General features: G+C 44.6%; 1 protein-coding gene across 1 annotated transcript in view; it reads left to right on the top strand.

Moving 5' to 3' along the window:
* The window catches only part of USH2A (usherin), a 4,817,015-nt gene that overhangs the window by 1,651,337 nt on the left and 3,143,086 nt on the right, over positions 1-22,592 (top strand). Inside the window, exon 25 of the mRNA XM_069608572.1 lies at positions 17,647-17,835. Within this exon, the coding sequence (XP_069464673.1) occupies positions 17,647-17,835 (189 nt within the window). The remainder of the gene's footprint in view (positions 1-17,646; positions 17,836-22,592) is intronic.

Here is a 22,592-nt window from a genome sequence, read left to right as displayed (position 1 = left end):
CAGGAGAGGTCCTGATGCACCTTGGAGTGAGCAGGTGTTTCCTGGCCATGGACAGTGTGCAGAAGTGGCCCTATACACAGAAAAGACAGTGGAGAATACCTTTGGTAGAAGTGGGTACACTAGGTACTGAAAAGCAAACTCCACGGAGCGACTCCCAGGAGTCAAATTACAGTGGAGCACCTGGACGCAAGGTTCAGTGGAACCCGGAAGAGCATATGTATAGTGTGACACTTTGAAGTCAAATAACAGTGGGGAAGAATTACAGTGAGGCACACAGGAGCACACTTACAGGGTGATGCTTGGGAGCAAATCGTAATGGACAGAGAGATCTAGAACTTTCGTGGGGCAAAGGGAGCCAATTTGCTGTTGGACACCTGGAGCTAGAGTCACAGAGGGACACCTGGCAGTTGAATCACAGTAGGTACAGGGTCACACAGAGCAAAATGACAGTTGGACACACGTGGTTAGGATTAAAGCAGCACATAGGGGAGAAAATCTCTGTGGTCAGAATCACAATGGATCATCTAGAACCAGCATCACAGTGAGGCACCTGGGAGCAAAATTACACAAGGTGCAGTGGGGCAGAAATTCTGGAGGCCAACGAGGCGAAAATCCAGGCATTCCCCGGGAGCGAAGGTGTTATTCCCGAGTGTCAGCACTTTTACCAATCGGCCCAGAAAGGAGCAATTCCGTGTGGTGTGAGCTCCAGTGTTGGGGTCTTGGCATGCGATTTGAGCCTGGCGGCAATGCTCTCTTTTTGACCTGCTCAAGACAGTGGACGATCTTGAGGGTTTTTGAGTATGTACCCAACTCATAGCTCTACGGCTTCTGGCTACTGATATCATCTGCCAGACTACCCCCAATGCCTTTGACATGCTGTGCAACCAGATGTACCCCTTCTCTGTCAACACCACTCTTAAATCTGTTGTGGTATGTGCTTGCAATTGCACCTTCCTTGTAAAATCCTACAAATGCCACAAGTAATCCACGTGTTGGGCATATGGTAAGCACTATTTTTTTTTTTTTGGTAGTAAAATTAATTACACCTTTACAAAAAAGCACTATTGTTTAACATCGCTCAGAGGCATACATTACGCACGCTGTATGCCCTGTTCGAAATCGAACTCATTGTTGTTAACAAGGTGGCTGTGGTATATTTGTTCTTACTCATTTTTCGCATCCACGGCTGGGATTTTTATTCACCCCACAATAGGAACTGCTACTAAACCTATAAGAAACTTTTTCTAACAGAGAAGTGTAACTACGTCGCTACTCACGGAGTCTATTGCGGAATGCGGCGCTGCTGGCTTCTCCTCTCCGAGTTTTCAGGCCTAGGACAAGCTGATGTATTCAAGTGGTTCTGGAGGGGGGCCGCCACACTCCTTACTTTCATTACTACACCTCATTAAATTGTGCGGAGCTAGCAATAGGCTGCTCACCTATCCCTGACGGACACTCCTGCACATAAAAATCAACCTGCAAGGGAATGTTACGGGGGAATACCTCTGCTCCCATTTCACAACTGCGTTCTCTCCTCCCGGGGGTCCCAGTGTGTTCTTGCGTATATACTCACTCAATGGACCTGTGGGGAAATCTCAGAATGTGCTCACTGGGCCATCAAGTGTTCACGGCCTTGGCAAGACTTCAAACCTGGTTCTCCTCAAACATGTGCCTCTCCTTGCGCGAAGTGTCAGTAGTCTATTTCTGTCATTTCACCGGGGAGCTGTTTCAATTACACACGCATGCGTGCTGTAACGGCGGCCTACGCATGCACGGTGAAGTATTTCAAAATTATACATGCGCACATTTATTTTGAAAATGTCTGTGACTTTCTGCAATGGAAATTCTTATCACGGTTATCCTGGTGTTGCCAGATCTGGAAAGGATCCGGGGCTAATGTCGGGACTAAGGGCTAGCTAGCCTTTTGGTTGTAGCCTCCGAACTTCTATCCGGGGCTACAACCAAAAGACCCCTAGCAACGCCTCTGCTGGTGGGCAGCGTATTTTGTTACCAACAGCGCGAGCCACCGCGCCTATGATGAAGTAAGTCAGCGGTTTGCATTTCAACAACACGCTATAAGGATGCAATGGCATCGGATTTAGAATGCGCATTGAAAAGCAAGTCGTGCGACTCCCACTCATATTGCGCGCATCCTAAGCAAACCTACCAGCACACTATTAAGTGGGACATCACTCTAAAACAGAATGCAAGTCATTTAAATATTCTTTAGCAAGTGGGGGATATGAACTCTTGGGGATGCCCTTGAGAGTCATGATACAAGTCCACATTGATGCAGGACTTGGGCTGGCGTTTTGTCTCTTTAAATATTTAAAACAGCGTTAGACAACATTTTCACAAGAAACCTTTAAGATGAGAAAGGTATACCCTGCTGGCCTACCCCCACTTCCCACAAACCCCATGGCCACTCCCCCTCCTACACACAATACAAATCATCAAACACATGCACCTTCTGTTTAAGGGAACGTTCACTGTAGTGTATTGAAAGGGCACATTTCAACTTCTTCCTACACTTCTATTTTAAAAACGAAACCATTCCGGAACGGTTTCTTTTTTAAAATAAAAGTATAGGAACAGTAAAAAGTAATTAAAAAAAGTAGAGGACCGCTGCTCCCAACCACTCATACCCACTTCGACCACAGTGTGTGTCTCTGTGTACGTGAACTCACAATTCAGCCTCTAATTTCTCACACCATATGTAAGCGTGTATTTAAAAGGTGGCTCTTCGCATAATACAATCTTGAAAGAATACCATGATTTTTGGCCACACTAGACTCTTTTAAATCACCTTTTAAAGCCTTTTAAAGCGACTTGATGTCCCTGGGTTTGCCGTGCTATATAAATGTGAAAATAAATAAATATCTACCAACATATGCATTAAAACTTTCATTAGCCGACACAATGGTGTTGGATAATGAAAAATGCTGGTAAACCAATTGTCGGTTGTGTGTGCCAGAAAACAAACCAAACGGGCTAGAGAAGCAAGCTTTATCTGGCATTTCCTTGCCTGGAGAAGCAAGCTTCCCAGCCTGTTTGCTGTGTCATGACGCTCGGAAGCTTTATCTGGCATTTCCTTGCCTGGAGAAGCAAGCGTCCCAGCCTGTTTGCTGTGTTATCCCGCTCGGAAGCTTTATCTGGCATTTCCTTGCCTGGAGAAGCAAGCGTCCCAGCCTGTTTGCTGTGTTATCCCGCTCGGAAGCTTTATCTGGCATTTCCTTACCTGGAGAAGCAAGCTTCCCAGCCTGTTTGCTGTGTCATGACGCTCGGAAGCTTTATCTGGCATTTCCTTGCCTGGAGAAGCAAGCGTCCCAGCCTGTTTGCTGTGTTATCCCGCTCGGAAGCTTTATCTGGCATTTCCTTACCTGGAGAAGCAAGCTTCCCAGCCTGTTTGCTGTGTCATGACGCTCGGAAGCTTTATCTGGCATTTCCTTACCTGGAGAAGCAAGCTTCCCAGCCTGTTTGCTGTGTCATGACGCTCGGAAGCGTTATCTGGCATTTCCTTGCCTGGAGAAGCAAGCTTCCCAGCCTGTTTGCGTGTCATGCCGCTCGGAAGCTTTATCTGGCATTTCCTTGCCTGGAGAAGCAAGCTTCCCAGCCTGTTTGCTGTGCCATGCCGCTCGGAAGCTTTATCTGGCCTTTCCTTACCTTGTGAAGCAAGCTTCCCAGCCTTTTTGCTGTGTCATGACACTCGGAAGCTTTATCTGGCCTTTCCTTACTTGGAGAAGCAAGCTTCCCAGCCTGTTTGCTGTGTCATGCCACTCGGAAGCTTTATCTGGCCTTTCCTTACCTGGAGAAGCAAGCTTCCCAGCCTGTTTGCTGTGTCATGACGCTCGGAAGCTTTATCTGGCATTTCCTTGCCTGGAGAAGCAAGCTTCCCAGCCTGTTTGCTGTGCCATGCCGCTCGGAAGCTTTATCTGGCCTTTCCTTACCTTGTGAAGCAAGCTTCCCAGCCTTTTTGCTGTGTCATGACACTCGGAAGCTTTATATGGCCTTTCCTTACTTGGAGAAGCAAGCTTCCCAGCCTGTTTGCTGTGTCATGCCACTCGGAAGCTTTATCTGGCCTTTCCTTACCTGGAGAAGCAAGCTTCCCAGCCTGTTTGCTGTGTCATGACGCTCGGAAGCTTTATCTGGCATTTCCTTACCTGGAGAAGCAAGCGTCCCAGCCTGTTTGCTGTGTTATCCCGCTCGGAAGCTTTATCTGGCATTTCCTTGCCTGGAGAAGCAAGCTTCCCAGCCTGTTTGCTGTGTCATGACGCTCGGAAGCTTTATCTGGCATTTCCTTGCCTGGAGAAGCAAGCGTCCCAGCCTGTTTGCTGTGTTATCCCGCTCGGAAGCTTTATCTGGCATTTCCTTACCTGGAGAAGCAAGCGTCCCAGCCTGTTTGCTGTGTCATGACGCTCGGAAGCTTTATCTAGTATTTCCTTACCTGGAGAAGCAAGCGTCCCAGCCTGTTTGCTGTGCCATGCCGCTCGGAAGCTTTATCTGGCCTTTCCTTATCTTGTGAAGCAAGCTTCCCAGCCTTTTTGCTGTGTCATGACACTCAGAAGCTTTATCTGGCCTTTCCTTACTTGGAGAAGCAAGCTTCCCAGCCTGTTTGCTGTGTCATGCCACTCGGAAGCTTTATCTGGCCTTTCCTTACTTGGAGAACCAAGCTTCCCAGCCTGTTTGCTGTGTTAAGCCACTCAGAAGTTTTATCTGGCCTTTCCTTACCTGGAGAAGCAAGCTTCCCAGCCTGTTTGCTGTGTCATGACGCTCGGAAGCTTTATCTGGCCTTTCCTTATCTTGTGAAGCAAGCTTCCCAGCCTTTTTGCTGTGTCATGACACTCAGAAGCTTTATTTGGCCTTTCCTTACTTGGAGAAGCAAGCTTCCCAGCCTGTTTGCTGTGTCATGCCACTCGGAAGCTTTATCTGGCCTTTCCTTACTTGGAGAACCAAGCTTCCCAGCCTGTTTGCTGTGTTAAGCCACTCGGAAGTTTTATCTGGCCTTTCCTTACCTGGAGAAGCAAGCGTCCCAGCCTGTTTGCTGTGTCATGACGCTCGGAAGCTTTATCTGGCCTTTCCTTATCTTGTGAAGCAAGCTTCCCAGCCTTTTTGCTGTGTCATGACACTCAGAAGCTTTATCTGGCCTTTCCTTACTTGGAGAAGCAAGCTTCCCAGCCTGTTTGCTGTGTCATGCCACTCGGAAGCTTTATCTGGCCTTTCCTTACTTGGAGAACCAAGCTTCCCAGCCTGTTTGCTGTGTTAAGCCACTCGGAAGTTTTATCTGGTATGTCCTTGCCTAGAACTGTTACCATTATGGGCAAAGCAGGTGCAGGTTATAAGCACTTTATTGTTATTAAAGTACCGGATCAACGCTTAAAAGTACAATACATAAATCCACTAAATATTTAAATAAATTAAGCTCGACTCACGCTGTAGATTACACGCATGTTCTTGCAGTTTATCCCTCAAAGAATGGCACAGGTGAAGTGTGTTAGTGCCACAATGACCACATGCAGTTATGTGCTGCGGCAAGGGATGGGCAGCCAATGTGCTGGTGTGATATATTGAGTAGCCAGTGATTTTAACAAATAAAAAGATAACACAGCATTTTAAACCCAACAAAAAACAATGAGTACATACTAAGTAAATATATATATATATATATGTTGGGGTGTGGGAAGAGGTTACATCTCGTGGGGAGGGGGTTGGGTGGGGTTTTAAACACGAGGAAACAGGCTTGTGGGAAGGACCCCCCCCACCCCAAAAATACATTTTATATGTTTTTGTTTGTTTTTGTTTTGATAAAATCACATAGCACCATGATATTGTTGCTGCTGCTTCTTGATATAGCGCAGTGCTTGCCAATTCCATGGCTTATTGTGCTTTGGGGCTTCAGTCAGCAATTCAGATAGTGGGAGACTTGAGCAGGAAGAAAGGAACCGGCGCAGAAGTTGATATTTTATTAGCTGTGCAACACATATTGGGAGTTACTCTTGCCTACGGGTTCGTGGGTGCCGAGTGTGTGTCTACATTTGTGTTGGGTGTTCAGCACCACAAACCTGGTTAACTGAGCGTGGGTTCATCTAGACCGCATAGTGAGGTGGAAATAGTCAGTTGTAGATGACAGGTGAAGTACTTGATGGGCGTCAGCTGCATTTCTGTGATGCATGTTATGTAAAGACACGATGACGGCTGAAAGTTGCTACTGTACAGTCGCATGGAGTGCCAACAGCACAGAATGCGCCTGTGTTTGGTCAGTGGTTTCATCCACAACCCACTAATATGCAGACTTGCGGTATAGCAAAAAGCATTGCAGCGTGACATAGAAACCCACATTCAGATAAAACCTGAGTCGGTTTTTTGTCGAAGGGGATTATGACAGACCTTGCCACATCGTAATGCATGATAAATCAGCACCTTGCAACTTCTCTAGATAAATCCTCATGCAAGATTTTGGCAGAAGTGCCGTGTACAAGTCAATATTGCATCAAAACCCAGGGTGGAGCTACCATCTGTGGTTGAGGTGGCTAGTGGCAATGTGAGTCATGCAATAACTGTAGTCGTGTATTGTAACGATGGTCCCTTGGTTTAGTCTTACACAGCATAGTGGGAGCAGAGGGGTCAGTGCACTATTGGTGCAAACTGTCCCGTTTTCTTTTCTCGTCCTTCTCTATCCTCCTCTCTCATTACACATACCTCCCCTCCATGGAAAGCTGTTCAATTACCTTTACGTGACATTGTCCCAGACGCTTTCTGTAGAATGGGCAAGTGGCAATTGTTGCAAAAACATACATAGACATTTCATGAAATTCAAATGAAATTTTCGACAAAAGATTATGCACATACAATGAAGAAAAAAACCTGCCAAAAAATAGAAACACTGCTTCTTCAAAGGCCTTTGTTGTCCAGATTGCTGTTTTAATTTTCACAATTGATCTATTAATTGATTATTGTGCATAATCATTTGTAGAAAACTTCATTTGAATTTCATGAAATGGTTATGTATTTTTGTTTTTGCGTGCCTTGTGCATGGACATTGTGTATGCGTGCAGCATTACAGCTTGCCTGTAATCCTTTATAAGTTCCTATGTGACCGAACACACCACAGGGCTTATGGCAGTGCTCCTTGGACTATCGTGTACCTTGCTTACGAATCATACTTGATCTGTTAATGGTGGTGCCCACTCATCTCTTAGTATCAATCGGTATTTGTTTCCATGGTCTTTGCCATTTCCGTGCTTGTTTCCATGTTTTCTCTGGCTCTATTTTTTGGCCTCTCATCATTGTTTCTTCCGATCCTTCCAATACATGGACTGAGAGCATGAAGAAGCCCTCTGCCATTTTGGAAGCAGGTGTCGGGGTCTGCAATACCAGTCCTGTAGTTATATTTAAATTGGCTGTCCCATAGGAAGAACACTTTTTGGGGAGATTACAACTTTGGCGCAGCTCAAGAAAATCACATGAAATTTTACTAAAAATATCGGCCTGACTCTTAATGATTTTTAAAACTTTCATGCGGTTTTCTCAAGGGGCAAAGCTATAGACCAGGGCACAGCATTTAAAAAATTTGGATAGACCTGAATAAGACAATAATTACTTGTGTCCACAGCCCAAACGGCTGGACAGATTTGCACCAAACTTGCGTGAGGAGAGGCGTTCTCATCCCAAAGGTGTGCTTTTGTAAATTTGGTGTTAATCCATCCAGTTGATTTCTTAAAACTGCCAACAATTAGGTAAATAAAATGTGTGATATTGTGGTTCATTTTACAAACTCACTTCCTGTTTCAGCATCCACAGATACTTTTGGACCAATCAGAGAGAGTGCATAACGTTTACATGTAGTGCGTAAAGGTGCTGATTGGTCAATTGTGTAATGAGAGGTGCATCAAAATGTGGAAATGGACTCCATGTTAGATTGGGGAACTGCACCGTAGTCCACAAACAGCACAGGGAAACACTATTCAAAAACACATTACACTTGTCTTACAAATGAAACAATCTTTGGGGAGGTGAGAGGTTGTGAGGATAGGTGGCATATTTCTAGAAAAGTGGAGAAAAAAGACGGGTTTTCTTTCTTTTTCAATGTCCCCAAACATCTGAGATGTTTGGGGACATTACTGTGATGTTCGAAAACTTAACAAATGTTCAAGGACATCCATGCACACGAATATACACATATTTATAGTTATGGTTCAGTTGCATTCCACATAGGAAGAATGCTTTTTGGGTGGCTTATAACGTTTGAGCTATTTCACAAACCTGCACAAAACTTTTCCGAAATGTTATAGGCCTGATTGTGAATCGTTTCTAAACGCTTGGTGTAGTTATATCAAGACGGGCAATCATCTTCTCACTCTTCGAGATTAGAGATTAAAAAGTGTTACACATGTAGTCCCCCATAATCAGGGGAATATAGACATTCGGCCTCATTACGAGTTTGGAGGTAGCCATGCCCTTAATAAAGGCATGGTTACCTCCAAACCCGTGTCCGGGTCCCGCAAAAGGGGACTTACCGGGCCATTCCGAACTTGGAGGGCTCGGTAATTCCCTTTCGCTGGACCCGGAACATCCCCATTCCCATTTGAGCCCCTATAGGTCTCAAGGGGAATGGGGAGGATGGTAGCAGCGGTACCGTTCATAACGGTACCGTTGCTACCATCTTCGTCTGCTCCAGGCGTCCAGAGCGGCACCTGCGAGCAGACTCAGAATGTTGCAGCATGGCAACAACGCGCCGGTAGCACTACCGGTGCCATTGTTGCTTTATCGCAACACTCCTAATGAGGCCCATTGTATAGAATTTGTATGCATACTTTACTGAAATAGAGCCAGATTCACTCTACAAATTATAACTACACATAATCAAGTGGAGAAGCCATCTGTCTTATTTTATTAAGCATAAGGATCAGGAAACAAGTTATGAAGGGCTTAAAGAAAAAATAGGAATCTGATCCATATTTTGAATAAAGCCTACTGCACTTGCAAGCAGGAATGATCCCTCCTTTTATTGAATGAAACAGCGATTTCATCAACACACATCATCACTATTGTGCCCCCTACACATCTTAGATTCACAACTGAGCAAGCCCTGCAAGTCAATGTCTATTGTGTCATCGCAAGTTGCCTTCTTGACATTCAACAAGGGTTAAAGCACCTGCACATAACTGCACAAGGTGGACCCCTCACAGGCATCTAAGCATTCGGGTCTGCATCAGTGGACTAAATGTTAGAACAGCATCTGGGGTGATGGTGAATTCCTCTCATCGAATTTTTCTTTGCAAAATACCAAATTTTAAATCGATGCATCTATTTTTGCAATCTGGTCAATTAACTGGTTTGACCCAAATTAAGTAATCACCAATAAACACATGCTGCACATTAAGTACGGAAAGCATATCATGCATAATCGAGTAGAGCACACTTGGCATTGGTGAAGTAGACCCTTATTAACCAACATTTATTTAAAAAAAATGTTCCTCATTGTTTTCCCCTTTGGAAGTGCACTTTACCCATTGTTTATTATGGGAAACTAACCAAACACATATACAATTGGAGATGCAAAGATAAGGCTCTAAACGCATATTTGCAGAAGGAGCTCGGGTGTGGCTAACCACTGCTCATCTGTCCCCACTCTAGTACTTGTGAGACAGATTGCTGGGCTTACTTTTCTCCACCAAATGTATTCTAGGACTTGGAGACTTGGGTCACTTCAATCAACAGCAAGTAGTATTAGCCTCATCAATGTTCTTAAAATTATTATTAGACTCTTTGAGGGTGAAGCATTGGCCACTTGGCTGTCCCATGGGGATTGCCTGGTAGTAACGCTTCTAGTTATCATTCAATGCAAGGAATAAGCAAGCTTGGTCTGCAAAGAATGTAATCCTCATGCTGGCCACCATCCTCTTGAGCACTCGCCCAGCACACAACGCACCACTCAGCCATCACTGACGCACCACTCAGCTGTCACTGACACACTACTTAGCTGACACTGCCACAGACTGAAAATGCATCCAACAATAAAATAAAATACATGGCAATGGCCAATTATCTGCTTCATTACTATGTAGCGCAATAGTCAATTGGCCAGGTTAAACATTCTTCCACCCGGTTCCATTTCTTCCTCCTGACAGCCCCAGGTGCTTTTGCTTTGTTTGGCTTGTCTTTGTTCTCTGTGTTCCCTGAGGCCTAGGGGCAAGTGGCACATTATCAAAATAAATAAATTAATATGGAGGAGTGAGCAGAGTGTTGCAGTGGAGAGGGAGCCTGGAGTCTTTCTGCCATCTCTATCATTTGACTGCTGCTGGCTAAGACCACTCCAGATTCGTGTAGCGAACACGGAGTGAGCAGAGTGCTGCAGTGGAGAGTGGAGCCCAGAGGCTTTCTGCAATCTCTATAATTTGACTGCTGCTGGCTGTTTAAAAACTCTCCCGCCTCACGTAGCGAACGCGGAGTGAGCAGAGTGTTGCAGTGGATAGTGCAGCCTGGAGTATTTCTGCCATCTCTATAATTTGACTGCTACTGGCTGTTTAAAAACAGTCCCGCTTCGATCAGAGTGATGCAGTGTTTCGGTGTGGCTGCGTGCCAAAGCGGAGAACTTTCTGAAGAGAAAACCGAGCTTCTGCTGATTGGTTCCCCGTCCACCTTGGGCAAGCTGGACAAGCAATACAACTCCTTCACCATAGATAACATTCCAATCCCTGTCTCCCAAATGGTCAAGACCATGGGTGTCTACTTGGATCCAAACTTGAACATGAACAGGCAGGTCAATGCCATTGCATCCTCCTCAGCCTACTACTCCAAACTTCTCAACGCAATCAGACCGTACCTCTCCCAACAGAATAGCCTAACTATCGCCAAGGCAATCATTGGCTCAAGATTGTACTATTGCAATGCCCTTCTAATAGGGACATCAGGAAAAAACCTTGTTAAACTTCAACTAGTCCAAAACAATGCCCTAGGGGTCGCCACTGGACTATCACATAGGGACCACCTCTCTGACCTCAGGCATCAGGTCCACTGGCTACCGGTCAAGGAAAGAATCTTATTCAAAACCCTTGTCCTCACACACAAATGTCTTCACGATCAGGCCCCTAAATATCTCGTCCAGAGATTTTCTAAACCCTGTGCCTCCAGGCCCTCCAGAGTTGCCTAGTCCAACTTGATAACAGTGCCAAAAACCCGCAGAGTGCGTGCTGGTGGCACTAGTTTCCGACCATGGCAGCCACCCTCTGGAACTCCCTTCCACCGCACATCAGACTACTTGACTCTCACACTGCCTTTCACAAGGCCATCAAGACTAGTCTCTTCAAATAATGTGCCTGTTTTTTGTCCGCTACCTAGGACCTATGTATCTGTAACACTGTATGTATATTCTAAGAACTCTTATGGGGCGGCTTTTTTGTAACCCTTAATCAAGCCTTCTTACGCACCGCTTTCAACGCCTCTCTGCCTTCAGGCTGCAGTGCGCTTTACACATGTAAATAAATAAATAAATAAATAAATAAATAAATACTGTCTATCCTTCCAACTGGTACAGAGAAGGAACTCACAAAGGGGGGCTTGGAAGAAGATTCCAGTGGGGCTCAACCGGACACGATGTCCATGGCAGCATCAATAGAAGCATTGGGATCGGCCGCTGGAAATTTGACTATACAACAAGATCTTGCTGAAAGAGATTGGGAGAATGAAGCAAGAGACAATAAGATGGGGCTGGAAGGATCCAAATCACTGATGCTGGTGGCCCGCCTGTTAAAGGATATTCTAAATTGCACATCAAGAATTGAAAATCAGAAACGCCTAAAATAAAGATTTGGAAATGACCCCTGGTTGAGTCCAAATGAGGCAGCAAAGACCCCTAAAGGAGAGGTCTTCTGCTTCAATGAGAGACTGCTGGTGGTAATGGGACTGAATACCAGAGACTGATACAGAACAAAGGTCCCCTTTGATTCAGATAGTAGTCTATCTTCAGCTTCAATGGATGCAAGGAGACATGTAGAGGACTTGTTGAGGCCAGAAAGGAGGGGCCCATATTGCAACAGATCTGGCCCACCTACAAAATACCTTAATGGCAACACTCACAATGTCATTGGCTCCTTTTGGAAAATTATATGAAGCCCTCAATGATTCCTTGAAAGATCAGGCTACCCTTGTAGCAATGGCTCACTCTAAGATGAGCTACTTAGAGGGCTTCATAGTAAAGGTACACAAGTGGCTTGATAAGGAAGCAGAAACATCCCTAAACTGGCAAAATCGCCCATGTTACCTAGCATGGAGAGAAGAGCTGAATAAGTCAACACTAATGGCTGCTGTACTCTTAGACTGTAAATGGATGCAGAGCAACTTTAAAGATCTGCAAGGTCTGAGGAGAAGTGTAGACAATGAAACATGTGCAAGCATTGATGGTGGAAGAAAGGAAGGGAATGGTGTTCAACTTAAGGATATGGATGGAAGTCTAAGGCACTACCTGGCACCAAGACATAGAAAACCGGATAACTGCCCCAGAGGCAAATGTTTTCTCTATATTCCAAAGCTCAGATTCGATGGGGTGAGTCAGGGAATCCAGAATAAAGTCCCACCGCAAGAAATAAAAATGAAAAATATGAAAACAGGAAGAAAGCGAAAGTCAAACGGGTAACAGGAATTTATGAGAAACTTGAGGAGGTCCCCACCAATTTTGCAACCTCCAAATGTGATCAGCCAAAAAAAGGAGGTATCAGGAGAAAGTTCCACATTGCAAATAACAAAGGTTCCACGGTGCCATTAGTAGTAATCCATGAGCAGAGCTTACGTCGAACTGCTGAGCCGGAAGCAATGTCAGACTCATGTCTGAGTGATCTGGTAGAAATAATTCAAGAAGAGGACGAAGCCAAGGAATGGAAAAATGTAAGCAGCACAGACCTGGCAGAAATTGAGTGGCAGGTTCTGCAGATCTCAAATATATGGTCCGCTAAGCCCTTGGCAGGTGACCATCGAGTGGGGAAAGAAACGAGCAGTGAGGAGCAAATTCCCCAGTTCAGGGTTATGGGAAAAAAAAGGTTAATCATTGGGAAAAGACAAAGGGCTGAGCAAAAGGAGACTATTTGACAAGTGGAACCAAAGGGCCCAATGGCAGCCAAAGATAACCAGAGGCCTAATACAAGCGGGAAAGAATTGAGATGCATCGAAAGAAGAGAAACCAATGTTTGTCTCGATGAGATCAGAACCGAGTGATAAGAGAGAATCCAACCGAGTATATCTGGAGCACCTGACTCCAGCAAATGATGATCTGATCCTAAATCGTCGAAATGGGATAATCTTACTACACTAAATTCCAAGATTAAGAACAATCACTACAAACGACAATCAAGTCATCCAGTTTGTGGATGAGAGACGTTCGGATTGGGTGATCTTGCATTTGACATCTAAGGCCATAAAATCAACGATACTGGAACTCAGTCATTACATGCTTCCGTTGGGCTTTGAATTAAGCAATTATACTGACTCATGAGGGAACCCGGATCACCTTACCCCGGCATGAAAGAATATTATCTCAGGATTAAGGAGGGCTCTGGTGTCCACCAGTTTGAAGGTTGTTGATCCGGAAGGTCAATTCAGAAAATCACAGACCTTCCAGCCACTTTTGATTAAATTTGGAAACCAAGCAGCAAGGGAATATAAGCCAGTAGGGGGGCAGAAACCCCGTCTGGAAGAAGGTAAGAGCTGGAGGGGTGCAGACTCTAAAGATGAAACTAACAAGGCACATGCCTGGCATCCATTTATGGCCACTATTGGAAATCAAGTAGCTAGGAAGTATCAGATATATGGCGGGCCGAAGCCTTTGCTGGATGGAGGATATTGCCAAAGCTGAGACTGGCTGGCAGTAGCATTGGTGGGGCTGCTTAATCTTTAGGTCCAGAAAAAGGAGAAGAATGAAACTCTCCGGCTAGGCTCTTGAAACACCAGAGGATTTTTGGACCTCTTTGAAAAGACGAATTTGAGCCGGAATCATTTTGACCTTCTCTCTCTCCAGGAGGCTTGCCTGAGTGCTAAACCTATTTGTGAAGGCTACTCTGTCTTACTGAATGAATCAGGAAAGGGAGCTCTAGGGTGTTCCATCTCGGGACTGGTGACATTGGTCAAAATGGGCAGGGCTTTAACGGTAACCTCATCCCTAAATCCTTCTCTGTATGTCCAAATGATAAGATTGGAATGACACCCCCTATGGTCATGAATAACTGCTATTGTCCTCTTGAATGTGTATTGGGGCCCGATTGAGCCATCTGATTGTGCTTTTGTGGGCTCTATTGTTTTGTTCATAGATGATGCTCGTATGACTGCAGAGAACCCTCAGATAATTGTATGTGGTGATTTTAATCTGCATTATATGGATGTTTTGGGTGAGGTAAGGGTTGAAGCATTGTTGAGAGAAAAGGAGCTACTGTGGCTTAATGAAGCTGGGTCCCATGATTTAACTATGCTAAAGGTGCAAACAAGAAGGGATTTACCCAGGCATTCACCTGGAGAAGTGGTGCTTAGATGTATGCTTTGTCTCTGATGATATAGCTGCTTCAATTGTAAAGTTTCAGGTATAAGGATGACATCAAGCGATCATGACTATATGGCAATGAGTTGGGAAGTGGTGGGAGGTTGTCAGGGTGAAAATATGGCTAATCTGGTCGAGATAACAGGGGGCCGGAATAGACTCAGGATAAAATCGTCCGACATCCCGAAGATGATGGCCCGTTTTGAACAGTACATATCGGTTTATCTGAGTGGAGTAGACTATGGTTGGATTCTGAGAGATTATAAGGAAAAGCCAGGAGTTTTTAGAAGTCCAGACTTTCATACTTTCCATGACGCCAATAAACAGGTGGGGAGGCAAAGAAAAAAACTAAAAGCAGACATTAGAAAATGAAGAAAAGAAAATCCACCGACATGCCTAATCAGATTAAAAGAAGGAAGCAGCAATACAGAAATTGGCTCCTAGCACTTAGGGTAAAAAGATTGCAGCTTGATGTGGAGCAAATGTTGACAGCAGTGTGCAAAGAGAACACCAGAAACCTATGGGCCTTGTTGAATAATGGTGGTGGTCTAGATCGGGCCCTCATGATCAGTCAGGTCCCAGTGGACTAGTGGATTAATTTCTATACTAAACTATTTGAAATGAGTGAGTCCGATCCCCTTTATAAACACAGAGATTTGGGGGGAAACTGGGAAATTAGTATAGAGTGGGAAGACATCAGCATGATGATTTCAGGGTTGGGCCCATCTAGAACAGCAAGCCCTGATGACTTGACCAACCCCATGCTAAAAGAAAATGCAGAGTTTTGGACTGATTTTGCAGTAAGAGTCTTTGCCCAGGTCCTTGCTACAAAACAGACCCTGTGAACTTGGAGAGAGGTGGTAATAGTTCCAATTTTTATAAAGGGAGACCGGGTGGATCCTAAGAATTATCGCCTAATCGCCCTTCTTGACTCTTTCCGAAAGCTGTTCTCAACAGTTTTATTGCAAGACATGAACATATGGGCTCAAAAGGCAGACTGTCTTGACTCTCGCCACACAGGATTTGTGAAGGGGGTTGGTACAATCGGAACCTGTTTCTGCTCAAACTCCTGAAGCTGTGATCCATGGAAATTAGGTCAAACATCTATCTAGCATTCATGGACCTTGGCAAGCATTTGATGGGAGGAGCAGGGACAGGCTCTGTGACAAACTAATTGGAACTAAATGTCCAAAAGATCTGGTGGAAGCGGTCAGGATTCTATATATGGATACCTCCATTCAGGTGAGACTATCGCCACAGGGCGCCCTCTCAGCAACAATTATTTCGTTTAAGGGACTAAAGCAACGTTGCTTGCTAGGCCAACTCTTGTTCAATCAATATATGGCTGATCTGAGAGACTCTCAGAAGTTTGTCCTAGCTTTCCACCTGGAAATCAATGGCATTCCGATGCCCTGGCTCCTATATGCGTACGATTTGGTCTTTATTGACCAAATGCAGGTAGGGCTGCAGAACAGGCTGTCTGCCTTCCAATTGTATTTGGAGGCAAACCAACTGAGAGTAAATGCCACATAGCTAAGGTTTTAGTGATGGTGTCAGCTCAAAGACAGCAAAGGTGCCCGTACCAATGGAAGATAGGAGGGGAGAGCTTAGATATCGTTGAAAACAACATACCTGGGAGTGGTGTTAAATAGGAATCTCAATGATCAAGCTCATTTTAGGAATCTCTGGGCCAAGACTAAACAGCTAGTGGCACATGGAAGAGCACTGCACAGGAGAAATGGAACCTTTTCAATGTGCCCTGTTATCAAATTGTATAAACAAAATGTTTGTTCAGATTATAACCTTTAGGGCCGAAGGTATGCTGAGCCTGTCATGGAAAGTCTGGAACCTTTTAGAAGGCCATTTTTGGTGAACGTTCTTAAGACTCCCTAACTCCCTGCCAGTAACGCCATTCGATTTGAGCTGGGGCTCCAATCTATGGAGTCAATTGTAACATGGAAGACAATATCACTGTTTAGAAAATGTCTACCTGGTGACAATATGCCCCCATTTCAAATTCTGAGAGGAGATGAGCAAAAAATGGGGTAGAATTGGGTTGGGAATTGGAAGGAGATATGTGTGGCTATGCACAGACACAGTGATATTTTGCTAGAAATGTTGACAGGGAACCCGTTGATAGCTAAAGGAAAATCGCAAGAGAGAGATTGGATCCTTACTCAAGAATTTAGGAAGGATAATAAACTAGCCCTGGGACTAGATCATGGGAAGAAGTCATTAAACCAAATCCTCAGGTACTTGCAGAAATTCCCCTTGGCCCATTATCAGGATCTGTTTATGAGAGCACGCTTCTATATTCTGCCAACAAGAGAGGTTCAGCTGAGGAGGAAACAATTGGGAGAAGTAGAAACAGTTTGTAGACATTATGGAGAAGGAGGGGCTATTGGGACACTGCTCCATTTGATGGTGACATGCAGAGCTTTGACGGAGATAAGGTACTGCTATTTGGGAGTTTTCATCAATCAATCCAAATCACTATCAGCTGGGAAATGGTGGGAAATATCCCTAATAGGGGAAAAGGTAAGCTTGGTACTAGCCGGTATGAAGTTTGTCCAATGCATTCTTTCCCCTAAAAGGGATGGGATATGTTTTTAAAAAAAGGAGGATAGGAAGACAACTATTTGGTTTTGTTTTAAAGCAATGTATGATTAATAATGATTTGGTTATGAACTGTAATGGAGATATTTTGTAATTTAAAAGGGTTACTTAAAATAAACCAGACACAACACACAAAAAAGAAATAATAATAATAATATAGTTGGCATACTACATCTTTGGGTTGGCAGTCTATAACACTACCAAATGAGGATGGAGCCCATATGTTTGGTGTATTTTTATGATAATACTGCACAATGGCAGACCAGGGCTGATGGCGCTATAGTGAAAGACCAATAGTCAGAACTGCGGGTTGGAGGAAAGCTTATCTTTGCTTATGTTGCAGGTGCTTCGTGCTGGTGATGTACCTGTATCTTTAAGAAAATTGCAAAATGTTTGCAAAATATATATGCAACATGAAAAATAAACGTATTGTACAGTTCACCAGTAACAACATGTTTCCCCAAAACAAGGGTGGTTTTATTTAGTCTCAACATATCCTTTTTATTTCACAGGAGACTCCCAAATAATCACAACAAGTTTTGTGGGTTGTCTGAGCGATCTCTACATCAAGAAAAATGACAAACCTCATGAAGGTTGGGACCCTATAAAATGGCCAGAGGCTGAAGAAGAGATTAACACCCATCAGAGCTGGGAAGGATGTCCTGCTTTGCTTGCAGAGGGAGCACATTTTCTAGGACAAGGTAATATGGTGAAATGTACGTTTGTTTTATTGTGATTGTTGCTAGAATGACAAAATAGCATCCTCTTTTCTTTCTGTCATGCCCATTGGCTGACACTTTACACAGTACAAACAATGGATTCCCATCTAGCACACCGTTTCAAAAAACACCACAGTAGCAAGTGTAATGTAGATGAGTGTACCTCCCCATACAGGCTGACTAACCAATAATTATATCCCCTATTTTGTCAGTTTAGGCCCTTCCTCCAGGAGGTCACATAGAGGACCACTTACCCCAGCTGTGGCAAATTTGATTCTGCTCAGTAGGAGTAAAGCAATGAGTAGGGGTAAAATGGCCCACTCTTTTGCTTTGCTGCAGAGGAAGTGGAGAAGACAGGAAAAAGAGAGACAGAGAGAAAGTAAATGGTGGAAGTCTCCTTGCATTGCCCAGAGCACTCTTGTCTACTCTAATCCTGCTTCTTCCCTTCCTATGAAGAACAAAGGCCCCTTAGAGATGCAGAACTATGATATGGGGCAACTCCTTTTGAATGGCTGTGCTCCTTTGTTACCTGGACCCAGGTGAGCTGCCTGCTGTGCTGTTTTTTCTGGTGGAGGATGTTACCTGCCCTCACAAATAGATCAAAGAATAGTCCTGGTCATCCAAGTTCCTGTCCTGACATTTATCAGTCTCCAACTGGCTGATCAGAATAGACATTATCTTCCACAGCAGAGCTGACTCACAAGCGCTGACACATGGGCAATATCAATTAATGTTAGTCTTCAGCTCTGTTATATGCAGAATTGGAGATTGATTGCATCTTCTTCGATATGGGAACACTGGTGGCGGTGTAAATGGTACTCCACTCCAAGATGGCGCTGTCTTTTGACCAAGTATCCATTGCAAATGTCCCACATGTGTATAAAGTGATTACATTGTGATGGCAAGATAGCTCATGTATTTCAGAGCCGGTCCGAAGCCACGGGAGTATGAGCATAAAAGATTCATGTAAGGAACAGGCACCTGGGCACTAGAACACGCCGGCAGCTCCCAGTTCACTGGACCTCCTCGGGTGGAACAGCCGTTTTGATTACAGGCACACACAACTACGCAGAGAGTCGCTGCCAAGCATTACCCCTGCCAATCGGCCATCCTACAAACAAATGCTCCACCTTGCTCCTACTTGACCACCCATCTAGCACCAAGTGGACCACACTTCTTTCAGGCCATAGGAACACCCGCCTAGTCCCTGCCACAAGCTGGACTGATCAGAGGCACACTGGCACCAATAGCACCCGAACTACACCAGCCCCCTCACCACCTGCCACTGTATACCATTTCGTGAACACCACCATCATAGCCAACCTCAGGGAATTTGTGGCGAACTGTACTGCTCACCCCCAGGGATATGCTGCGACTGCTACAGTTACTAGAAAGGTGACCAGTCACACTTTGCACCATGCCATTGACACCTGTATTGATGTGGCTTGTGAGATCCTACGCCATACTAGCATACTAAGAGCGCTGCTGCTATCTAGACTCCATGTCCCACTACTCATACCAGTAATGCTGTTACTGTTGAGACCCCATGCCTTACTATTGATGCCAGTAATGTTGTTACTATTGAGTCCCAATGCCTTACTATTGATGCCAGTAATGTTGCTACCATTAAGACCCCATGCCTTACTATTGATGCCAGTAATGATGTGACTATTGAGACCCCATGCCTTACTATTGATGCCAGTAATATTGTTACTATTGAGACCACATGTCTTATTATTGACAGCAATAAAGTCGTTACCATTGAGACCCCATGCCTTACTATTGATGCCAGTAATGTTGTTACTATTGAGACCTCATGCCTTACTATTGATGCCAGTAATGTTGTTACCATTGAGACCCGATGCCTTCCTATTGATGCCAGTAATGATGTGACTATATGAGACTCAATACCTTACTATTGATGCCAGTAATATTGTTAATATTGAGACCCCATGTCTTAATATTGATTCCAGTAAAGTTGCTACTAAGGAGACCCCATACCTCACTAGTGATGCTAGGAATGTTGTTACTAATGAGATGCCATGCCTTACAATTGAAGCCAGCAATGTTATTGCTAATGAGACCCCATGCTTGACTCATGTTGTCAGATATGCTACGGCCAAGAAAACCTTGTGCCCTGTTAATAATGCTTCTACCCCTCATATTGGCAATAATAATGGCAAAAACACAATGAGTAATATCATTGTCAATGATACCCACCCTGCCCCACTTCCCAATGCACTAACATCACATCTGCTGCAACTGCAGGGACTTCACTCAATCTAGCCCTGATCAATACTTGCTCCTTACATGCCCACGCGCTTGACATCCATGACCTCTTTATAGATGGGAACATGGACACTCTCGCTGTCACCAAAACCTAGCTACACCCAACGTCAGACACGGCATTGTCCTTAGCCATCCCGCCAGGCTACACCATCTTTAGAAGTGACAGATTGAATACCAGAGAAGGTGGAGTGGCATTAATAGCAAAAAAACACTTTGGCATCAGGCTCTGTCACACCCTACTCAACAGACACTGTGACTTCCTATTGGTGAAAATGAATGCCTCCGCTACCATCACTATCACGATCCACATTGTCTACGACCCACCCAGCCCTATCTTAACCTTTGAGTAAGTCCTCCTCACTTTAGGAGACAGAATCACATTGTCATTGAAAGTGATCTTCTTAGGTGACCTTAATTTAGGATTCAAGGATCCCTCTGACATACAGGCAACCTCACTGGCCAAAGCTCTGAGCTCCCTTGGATTAAACCAATGTGTCAATCTTCGTACGCATGCCAAAGGGCAGATGCTGGACTGCATAGCCGGTCTGAATTGCCTTATCACTGTCTTGTCAAACTCCTCTTGCCCTTGGTCGGACTATCCCTCTGGAATTGAAGACTAAGCACCCTACAGTCCTACTACCAGCATCCCTTGCACATAGCTCCCACAAATTAACTAAGGATTGCATCTTACCCCTCCTAGAAGCACTGAAACGGGAAGGCCTTGACACCCTGGATCCTAAGACTCCTTTGGACCTCTATGACAATACCCTAACCTTCGCTGTGTGCACTATATGCCCCTTGCCTGGTGCACCCTGGACATCGCAGAACTCAAAACCCGGAAACAACTAGCTGAAACAACCTGGAAGAAAAGCCTCACAGACCTTGCTAAGCAGACTTTCTTTAATCTCTCTAACCAAGCCAAAGCTACCTCCTTCAACTCAAGAACGCCAAATCAGATACAAGGGAATTATTCTATATCCTTAAGCAACTGGAAGCCCCCATCCTCCCCTCCTTTATTACTCAGTATAGACACAATGTGGTGCTCTAGCATCCAGAATGCAATGCTGTAACAAATGGACACTCTACATGACAAAACTTTGCCCAAAAAGTTGTCCTTGAAGCACAGAATATGACCCGAACGTGAACCCCTCAGACACACCACTGTTTTGATTCAAAAACGTCACGGAGAAAGAAACCCTACATATCTTACAGAGCTTGAAACCCTCAAGATGTAAAGGGGACCTCTGTCTTGCAACCCTCATCAAAGAATATGCTGAAACCTACCACCCTTCATCAAAACCTTTATCAACTTCTCCTTCTCGACAGGCCTACTGCCATGCAGCCTAAAAGAAGCTTGGGTACTCCCCCTACTGAAATAAATCTCTCGATCCAGCACTGCCCAACAACTACCACCCAATCACAACAGTCCTAGACCTAAAAAACCATGTTGATGAAATTAGGGATGATGGGAAACCTGCCTTGCTTCTCCTCCTAGACTTCTCTGCAGCCTTCGACCTGGTTGACCATAAAATTCTCTACAACCCCCTCACCTCATAGCTGCATTCTCACCTGAAGCGGCATCCCGGATTGTCTCCTTCGTGGAGTGTCGAGTAATGAAAGTCTTCTCTAAGAATGCCAATGTCCCTCCTGCTCCAATTAGTTGCAGTGTCCCACAAGGTGCATGCATTTCACAGACACTATACAATATATTCACATAACTGCTTTCGACCTCCTGGATGCACAAGGCATAAGGCATCCAATATACCAACTATGCTGACGACACACAAATTCTACTGCCACTCTCTGGCAATTACTCAAACGATGCAAATCCTTCAGCTCAGTCTATGCTACTATCCAAAGCCGGATAGCAAATCTCAACGACGAAAAGACCAAACTCCTTCTTGTAGGCCTTTCTACTGTTCTTAAAAAACTTGACCCTAATTACCTAGCCTTTGAAATTGATTGAACCAGGATTTCAGTCTCACCAGCAGCAAAAGCGATTGGGCTCTACCTCGATTCGACCCACTCCAGGTCTCCCCAAGAAAATGCTATTGCCTCTTCTGCGGCATATACAACCAAATTGTTAAATGCTGTCAGACCCTTCCTCTACCGAAAGCTGTCTAACCATCGTACGCGCAGTCAGCGCAAGACTCGACTACTATTTTTATTTTTATTTATTTGTTTGTATAGTGCTAAAAGCCCGCGGGCATTAGAGCGCTGATAAAGAGACAAGACAACAGATAGTGGAATTACACTAGACAGAGTGTGAATTACCGATTACCTCATGATCGAACGGGTCTGTTACCCGGAGTTAGTTGAAAAGTACTGTTTTAAATTTGTTCCGAAAAAGAATATTAGTTGGATTCGATCTTCAGTGAGGTGGGAAGTTTGTTCCATTTTTTTATGCTTAGTGTCGGGAAAGCCTTGCCATGGCTGTGCTGCTTTTTTGT

Source organism: Ambystoma mexicanum, chromosome 4q, assembly GCF_040938575.1.
Source record: "Ambystoma mexicanum isolate Mex_15411 chromosome 4q, UKY_AmexF1_1, whole genome shotgun sequence".
Taxonomy (NCBI): Eukaryota; Metazoa; Chordata; class Amphibia; order Caudata; family Ambystomatidae; genus Ambystoma; species Ambystoma mexicanum.
This window is presented reverse-complemented; position numbering and strand designations above follow the sequence as displayed.